We start from the raw sequence: 8,975 nt of genomic DNA, 5'->3' as shown, positions 1-8,975 counted from the left end.
CTGGATTGCTTCAATCATTGCCAATCCCTAATTCACCATGGGAGAGCATATCCATGGATTTTATCTTTGGATTGCCTAAGTCTATCCATGGGAATACGGAAATATGGACGATAATAGACATGTTCAACAAACAAGATCATTTTATACCTGTCAAAAAGACTATCAAATCCCATCAAATGGCAACCCTCTTCATATCACAAATCTTCAAGTACATGGCTTGCCAATGTCCATAGTGTTGGATAGAGATCCTAGAATGACCAGTAGTTTCTGGAAGGGTCTCTTTGAGAATTTAGGGACAAGGCTAAATTTCTCTTCGGCCTACCACCCGCAAACGGATGGCCAAAGTGAAATAGCTAACCTAACAATTCTTGGTCCACTAAAAGCCTATGTAACGGAAGTAGATCAAAGGTCCCAATGGGAGAAGTACTTACCCTTAGTGGAGTATGCCTACAATAAGACTGTATATACTTCCACGGAAAAAGCACCTTTCGAGGTAATTGAGGGAAGATCAAAAAGTCCCCTGCTACTTAAGGTACACGAGAAGATGTTTGTTGTAGATGAGTATAGCCAAGACCTACAAGAATCTTTCCAAAAGATTAAGGATGCTATCTCTATCTCACAACAAAGGCAAAAGGCTGCTGCTGATAAGCACAGAAGACCCCAAGCCTTTAAAGAAAATGATTGGGTCTTGCTTAAATTTCCCAAGGCTCAATTAAGGCACATGACGGGCAAGAATCCTATCAACTCATTGATCCTTGATGTCGTAGGGTAACATAGGGATCCTCTACCCGCTAGAAAAAAGGACTAATGAATAGACTTTATCTTCTCTACCCCATAGTCGAGGACGACTGTGATTTCACAAGAGAGGTAATTTCATAATAACTAATATCTAATTCTCCTACATGATTTTCTCTTGTTAAACTGATCATTTAATATGGGGAAGTGCCAAGGGAGAAAAAGCTAGAATATTGGTTAAGCTAGTAGACTGGCCACAATAGGGATCCAAAGGAGGGAAAATAGGGATCCAAAGGGGGGGCCATCTGCAAAAGAGCACAATGCAACATTGGGCTTTAAAGACCCTAAGGTTCACCCCATTAAGACTTCCAAAATGCTAAGGTTCCAAAATGCTAAAGTTCCAAAAATCAAAGGTTGTGTCCAATGGTCAAGTTTAAAAAAATTGGATGCTTTGTTTGTGTACAAAAAAGTCTTTATGATTCCTACATAGGAGGGGGCGAGCCCTGTAAGTAGGGGATGAGAGAGAAACACACACACACACACACACACACACACACACACACACACACACACACACTCACAAGCTTCCTTTACACAAAGGGAATGAGGGACACATGTCAGCTCTCTAGCCTAGATGCCCACAAGGTGCACTCGAATCGTATTGATGGCCATGGAGGTGGACCAATGAGAATTATGCTAGAGTAAATCTAGTTTAATTCATTTGAAAACACTTAATAAAAGAATTAATAAGAATAAAGCTCTCTACAAGACTATTGGACAGTATCCCAAGGGGTCCAATGAGCATTTAGCAGCCCAATGGCTTACCTGATTCCTATCGGCTAGGAGACAAAGGGGTCCAATGAGAGTTTAGTTGCATTAATTAATTACCTAAAGCTCTCACAAAAGGGGAAAGGGGGACACATGTCAGAAAGCTATCACTTATGCTTCTTCAATCCTATTGGCTAAGCCTGGAGAGGTCCAATGAGGTGCCAGCAAGAGGATTTAGCAAGAGGGGTCGACCAAGAGAGAGAGGGGGGCTGATTTTTCAATGGCATTATTCCACACACACTCACACTAGCTCATGCGTGAAGCAAGAAGACTCTCTCTCTCTCTCTCTCTCTCTCTCTCTTCTTCTCAAGCTTTAATGGAAAGCTTATCACCTATTCCAAGCTTGTGAGAAGGGAGACCTACACCAACAACTCTTGGCTTTGTGATGCAAGAGTGGTGGTGGCCTTTTGATCAGAATGATATGTATGCTAATATCTATTTAAGGTCTAATAAAAATTGAAAATATATAAAAACCTTACTTATAATTACTTCCATGAAATTTTGGGATAGTAATTTTTTTTACAAAACAATAACCAAAGAACTAGAATACATGAACACTTTGGACAGTGGTTTTAAGTTAAAAGAGTTGTAAAATGGACATGGATAGCAACTGATATAGTCCATTGACACTTGTAAAACACATTCAAGGCTAACATATTTGTTTTGTCTTGTTTGGATGGATGCAGGTGAGGACTCTATCCTTTCTTGATTTTTTTTTTGGCTTGAAGCAAATGATTGTTCTTGACATCACAGGCTCTTACTACTTCTTGGAACATACTTTTTAGATCAGCTATTGTAGTTTTACGCTAGAATGAGACCTCATTCTTATAGCAATGTACAAAAGTTATTTTAAGATTGAGTTGTTTTTGTACTAATCATTGTCACTTGTCTAAAGCCAGCTGTCTTTTGAGCTTAAAAATTCATTTATGTTTTATTATATAAGTAAAACAACTACACACACGTCCTATACATAAGGTTTTCCCAACCCTTTGGGAAAATCAGGACGCTGGCTTTAGAAACTAGCTTGAATTATACTGCTAAGATGGACCCACTGTATATAATTCCTTTTTAGGTTGACTGGTGTTAGGTGGTCCCTCGTAGACTATAGTTCTGGATACCTGCTCACGGCTATCATAGTCTTTGACTTTGCCAGTTTAAGGGTTGTAGGTCCAACCAACGGTACTAATCATAATTTTCTATTAATTTTCACAATCACAAAAATTATAAATTGACTGCTCGCATGAGAGTTATCCACAACCCAGAGAAGCATACAAGGATTTTGGAACAAATTAGGTTTTACCTAAAGGACCATCCTCCAGAAAAAGCCTTGGCTGTTAGGACTAGACCCTTTTTGGACAAGGCTGTGAAGCTCCTTTTGCTACCAAGGCAGCCCCCATGGTGCAGGCATAGAGACCATGAGAGTGCATCTCTCTCTCTCTCTCTCTCTCTCTCTCTCTCTCTCACACACACACACACACACACACACACACACACACACACACACACACAAGCACTGGTGTGTTCGATTGTGAGAAGGGTTGGGGTTGAGGAGGGTTGACATTTTGCTATAGGTTCCTTAAGTCCCTTAGGTGAAAGCCATGTAAGTGGATTACTAAGGCTATTAATATACTATAACCCTATCGACTCCTTAAAAAACAAAGGAAATTTAAACCGTGTAATTAGTATACTATAACCTTATCGACTCCTCAAAAAACATAGGAACTTTACACCGTGTAATTAGTCAATGCAGACAGTAAGGTTAGAAAGGTGCCTCTCCCATGCTGATGTGGGCAGGATTTTGCTAACGCAAACAACGCTTTGTCCTGTACATGTCATGCACTGTAACTATGTGTAAGCATGCTCAACTTTGCCTATTTTGGTAGAGTTAGCCACTGTTGCCCAGCGTGTATGTGCCCAATGTCTCTCTCTTATTTCTCTCTCCAAAACAATGCAAGTCGATCGGCAAAAAGAAAGAAGAAGACAACGAGTTGTTGCAAGCAGCTTTCCATCAAGAAGACGAGTTTTCTGTTTTGCTGATATCAGAATAACCTTGCCAATCCGCTCCTCTAACTATATTTAAGTCCCCTATCACAGTGTCGCATGAGCCCACGACCATCTTTTGCTGGTGTGCCCCTGTCTTGGTGTCACAAAGGTAAATAGTAAACTTCCTACCTCTATCACCCTTGAATCAACTTCAGCCAAGTGGTAAGGGGTTTCCTACAACTGCTAGTGTTAAAGGCCTACCGACTGCTTTCTTGCTTTCTATTTTGGGGTTGGCCATGGCATTGCCTCCACACTAAGTGGCATGGAGTCTTTATGACTCGGGTGCTTGGATCGATAGCCAAGCACACTCGTGGAGAGCGTCTAGAGGAGGTTGAGTGGTGGGTGAAAAAAGGTGCCACGGGTGCTACCCCCCTGCATTGAGCCCACCACCTCTCTCTTGCGAGTCCACAACCTTAACCATCTCACCTACGCATGAATCATGATAACCATGGCGAATAACATGTTTATAAACGTAAACACGGACACCACCCCCTTGCCTTAATTTACTTTTGTTGGCCGAGTTTACCTGTGGCATGCCCTGCGTGCCTTGACATAAACCCATGGCCGGCCATCATTAAAGTCCGTGTGCCACTTAGTCTTGATGGCATTGCAATGTTGGCCGGGCTGTTAAGGCCGCCCCTTTGACACGAACTCAAGCCCGATGCCCGCCCAACTCTGCCTCGTCACCTTGAGGCTTGAGCTCGCCCGTGTGCGCGTGACACCAGCTTAACCCGCTTCTTCGAGATCCATTCGTTCAAAGTTCCCGCCAGAGAGAGAGAGAGAGAGAGAGAGAGAGAGGGAAGTAGGTATGGCTCCCCCAAGTAGTGCTGGAGCTCCGACGGGCTGCTTCAAATGCGGAAGGCCTGGCCACTGGTCTCGTGACTGCCCCTCCTCTTCTTCTTCTGCCTCAGGACCCTCGTCCGCGGACCCCCTGTCTTCGCAGCAGCAGCACAGACAACAAAGTGGCGCATCTGTGGGCACTGGTAGGCCCTCATCAGGACCCTCCTCCACTTCCTGGAAGTCTGGAAAACCTCCTCTCAAGGCCGCTTCGGCCGCAAAGCCTGTGCTTCCCCGCAAGCGCCCCAAGCTCACATCAGATCTTCTCCTCTCCAACGAAGGCCTTGGCTACGTCCTCGAACATTTTCCCCGGATGGTCAGGCTCCAAGGCCCTGGTCATGAGGTACCCCCTCCTCAACCCACATCTATCTTCCTCGCATGCAAGACACACATATTTCATATTTGCTGTATGCGGTATCCACTGCATTGTCGGCATTGGCACATCTCTGGAGGTCATTCTGCTAAATTGTGCTGCTGAGTGACACTAGCTTGCTGTTCTATTGTGCACCATCAAGCATAGGCAAAAAAGCTGTTTTGTGCTGTTTGACATTGGCCTTAAGGTTTGGGCATGTGCATGTAGGTATATGCGACAATGTCAGAGGAGTATGAATAGACTTAATAGAATTTTGACCCCTATACAGAAGCTAAGCAAGCATTCACCATCCATGTCTGGAGTTTGTGTGAATGAAAAAGTATGGGCTCTAGATAAATATTGGACTAGTCATGAGTTGGGCAGTCTGTGAGATTGACAAGCGGTCGGGGAGGCGACCGGCTAACCTAGTTGCCAGTTGCCTCCAGAGTAAAGCGGAGAATGTTCTGATCCAAAAATGGTCGATCAATCATGCTTTTTGATTGACCATTGGTTTTTGTTAATCAACAGGGATGTGGAGGTCGAGTGCTTGTGGCCCTAGCACTACCACTAGCATAGATAGCACTGGTTGAACGGAGGGCCTTTTCAACTAAAGGTATGGTTTGAAACCTGCAAGGAGGGGGGGGGGGGGGGCATAGATTTTCTTGTCAAGTGGGAAACTGGGAACCAGTTGTGCCACATCAACAGGACAGCAGTCCCAGAAGTACCAAAACCAAAACTAACTTGTCTGGGAGATGAAGGCGTAAAAAAATTTTGCAATTAAAGACCTGTTATCTACTTGTTACCATGATAGTGAGTGCGAGCTAGGAAGGTTCTTTGTTTAAAACCATGATAATGCTGGTACATCGATTAGCATTTCAATTAGTGGAAGAGAATTATTAGAGATCTCCCTTAATACATCTGCACTCGAGAAAAATATTTATTCAAGCCTCATGCTTGAGCATTGGTGGAGTTGGGTTAGGTGGATTTTATGACTATTTATGTCTGACAAAATAAAAAAATGAGGGTGAATTTGGTGCCATTGAAAGGCATGAATTTTCCCAATGCTGGTCCGGCCGTTAGGGAGAGTGTCATAAAAATGAAGTTAAATACAGTGCCATCAAAAGGCATGCTGATGTGGCCTCTAAGGAGAGGGGATGATCTTCAAAAGGACACATCATGCACCCCAGTTAGTTTTCTTAATAAATTAAGCTCTGCGTTGTCCTTGCATTGAAATTCATTGTGATAGTGCCCATGAGAAAGTGCATTTTCAGGCTTCTGTTCCCTGTTCCCTTTTCAACTTCTTATTGTGAACCCTGAATCCCCATCCCATGTCTTACGTGAGTATCCGTAACAGTGAATGGCAATTTTCCATTTCATGTTCCCAGTTCCGATTTACCGTTCCTGGTAACTATGGGCGGGGAGGGGGGAGTGCCACAACCAGGCTCAAAGGTTTTCCCTCTCGTAGTCCGAGACTTACATGCTGCAATAAAGCTATATATGTATGAGTGGGAAAGTATTCTGATGGAATCCTAGTAAAGGAAGACTCCACAAAAAGATATTTCTCCAACAAATACCTAGCATTTGTTCTCGGTTAACAGTATGGCTTCTTTTAGTGCTAGGTTTCATTATGGCTGAGTCTGCCCTTGATCTCCGGAGTCATGACAGAAACTCAGTACGCAGAACTTTGTGTTGATGTATGCTCATGCGTGTGTGTGCGTGTGGTGTGTGTTGTGTTTGGGAGCATATGTTAGTACCTAGTTCTACACCCACTATTGGGCACTGACGACGTTAGTGGGGATGTTGTGGTATTTAGTCAATACTATGCATGATGGAGCTGATGGTTTTATTGTCTTGTGAGTGACTACCATGGGTCTATACCTTGCACTTTCCTTTAAGGGTGAATCTGGGCTTATCCTGGATTCATCTAGGTATATAGTATATCAAGACTTAAGATATAATATATTTCATACTTGCTTGTGATTTTCATGCTCATATGCAAATGCACTGCTATGTCTGCTTTTGCATTTGTAATTACGGTACAGAGCTTGGCTTTTTAACATCATTTAAGTAGCACCAGACTCAAAACAAGTTAATCCAATATGATGGTAAATTGCAGGTTGATGACCTTAAGAGCTTTCTTGAAGCCTATGTCCACTGGCATTCTCTTATTTTGCCATACTTTTCTTTCAATCAATTCGTGGAGAAGGTTGCAAAAGTTGGCGCTTCAAGGCGGGTTCGGGTGATCTCCTCAAGCTCTTCGATATAATGCCCTCCCTGTTTGCTTGTTTGTTGTGTATGTGCAGGTGTGCACATTTGCAGGGATTCTGTGTGAATTTTATTCCACTCGATTCAGATACATGTTTTTGCTTTTTGACTCTTATGTGATTGCAACAGATGTGCGTGAATGACTTAAAAGACAAGGTCGCAAGGGGTGAGGATCTCAAGCTCACTCCAGAAGAGAAAACTCAAGGTCAGTATTCAAGTTGAACCCATGTACTTGGTGATTTTGTTGGTACTTCATTTAGCCATAGAGAAATTGCCAACATAGGAGGCTTTCTAAAGGCGAATGCAATCAGCACCATCTCCTTGATCTGCATACAATATAGGAATGCCTACTTTTTGTCAACGGTGCTTCAGGTCTTAGGCTAATTGTTCATACATAAGATAAGTTGTCTTCCTGTTATAATCCAGATCGAGCTGTTGATGACCAAGACATCTCATTCGAGAAAGAGCTGCCTATGGATGAAGGGAATTGGGACGATCAGACTATTCCAACAGATGTAAATGATGATGTGTTCGATGAGTTCTACAAGCAGGCTACTGATGTACTCCTCCTGACTTTGCAATTTTTTTTGAGCATGCATCTAGCTTACTGAACATGCTTATAGTCTGTGGAGTACTGTGTTCAATAGGTCAATATAAGTAATGTGCTTCTTAATGGAAGCCTCTAGCACTATTATTCTATCGAATGATCAGTCAAAAACTGATATAGCCTATGAAAGGAGAATCAGAGGTGTATTCTACTTCATATGGAGAATCAGAGATTTATTCTACTTCATATGTAAGTGTGAGTTGAGCATTATGTGTGCCTGTGTATGTATATAGTAATGAGAACAAAACCTGGTTCTACACCCTGTCGGTAATGTTATAGTGGCTACCATGGAACTTAGTCAATATTATGCATGATGGAGCTGCTATTTACATTGTCTTGTGGATGACTGCCGTGAGTCTATTACTTACAATTTCCCTAAAGGTGAATTGGGCTTTTTCTTGATTCATCTAGCTATACATTATTGAGGTAATGATGGGCCTTATTTCTGTGGTTATGTTCTAGCAGCCATGTGAAGCTGCACTGCTAACTATGCCATCAAGTGCAAGCACGCCCGAGTCAACAACTGCCAATGACCATAGCACAGACTCTAGTCTGCTGGCATCAAGCAGCATTAATGAGGATCAAAGAGTTCGGATGGAAGCTAATCGCCTCAAGGCATTGGAGCGGGCCAAAGCTCGGGCTGCTTCATTGGTGCCAACATGATGACAATCAAGAATAACTCACTCTACAGCAATGGCCCTATGCCCATAATAAATCCCATCAGGACACTAATTATCAATACCAGAGCTTAGATTTTGTCTTCCCATGTAAATAATTGAAAGCTTTTTCTAAGAAAGGGTTTCAACAGGGTTTTTGCAGGTTATATTTGTTCTCTTGCTAACTGTCCTTGGTGTCTTGCATTAAAGCTCTTACTAAAACTGAGACTTGAGTACATACAGTCTTTGCAAGTTAGCCCCTAATTATCGCTGAGGAACCTCCAATTTCTCAATGCTAAACTCTGTTGGACTGTACTTGCGCCGTATTGAGAGTTTGTATCTGTCTCTTCCACATGTAGTCTCTAGCAAACCCTCACAGCCAACGAAAACCTCTCTTTGCCTAAAGAGAAGAGACAAGTCTCTTATTTATGATTGGAAATGGGTAAAAGCCCATTAACAGTGTGCCATTGTAAGGTAGCAAATTTATGATTTATAAAAAAAGGCCGTCTGGCTTTTTGTGGGTGCAAATCAAATTGAAATTTTGTGGATGTTGCAGATATATTTTCCCTTTTTTAAGTTTTTTCTTATGTATAACACCATAAAGATCATTGTGATCTAGACCATCTTCAAATCTTGTTGGCACATTTCAAAA

General features: G+C 42.4%; 1 protein-coding gene across 2 annotated transcripts; it reads left to right on the top strand.

Annotated features, from left to right (window-relative positions):
• The first annotated feature begins 4,316 nt into the window (after positions 1-4,316).
• LOC147430073 (uncharacterized) lies at positions 4,317-8,490 on the top strand. Of its 2 annotated transcripts, none has more exons than XM_086496257.1 (5): positions 4,317-4,786; positions 6,912-7,034; positions 7,190-7,265; positions 7,487-7,620; positions 8,130-8,490. In XM_086496257.1, the coding sequence occupies exons 1-5, from the start codon at positions 4,415-4,417 to the stop codon at positions 8,328-8,330; spliced, it is 906 nt and encodes a 301-aa protein (XP_086352383.1). In that variant the 5' UTR covers positions 4,317-4,414; the 3' UTR covers positions 8,331-8,490. The 2 variants fall into 2 exon arrangements, with proteins under 2 accessions (XP_086352383.1, XP_086352384.1); XM_086496258.1 differs by having other exon boundaries at positions 4,328-4,786; positions 8,133-8,490.
• The last annotated feature ends 485 nt before the right edge of the window (positions 8,491-8,975 follow it).

This window comes from Adiantum capillus-veneris, chromosome 22, assembly GCF_014529385.1.
Source record: "Adiantum capillus-veneris isolate H3 chromosome 22, ASM1452938v2, whole genome shotgun sequence".
Taxonomy (NCBI): domain Eukaryota; kingdom Viridiplantae; phylum Streptophyta; class Polypodiopsida; order Polypodiales; family Pteridaceae; genus Adiantum; species Adiantum capillus-veneris.
The sequence above is the reverse complement of the archived record's forward strand: the minus strand, read 5'-3'. Positions and strand labels throughout refer to the sequence as shown.

Coding starts and splice junctions, on each gene's coding strand:
- LOC147430073 (XM_086496257.1), top strand. CDS start 4,415: ATGGCTCCCCCAAGTAGTGCTGGAGCTCCGACGGGCTGCTTCAAATGC. Junction 7,266..7,486: donor TCCAGAAGAGAAAACTCAAG/GTCAGTATTCAA, acceptor GTTATAATCCAG/ATCGAGCTGTTGATGACCAA. Junction 7,621..8,129: donor TCTACAAGCAGGCTACTGAT/GTACTCCTCCTG, acceptor GTTATGTTCTAG/CAGCCATGTGAAGCTGCACT.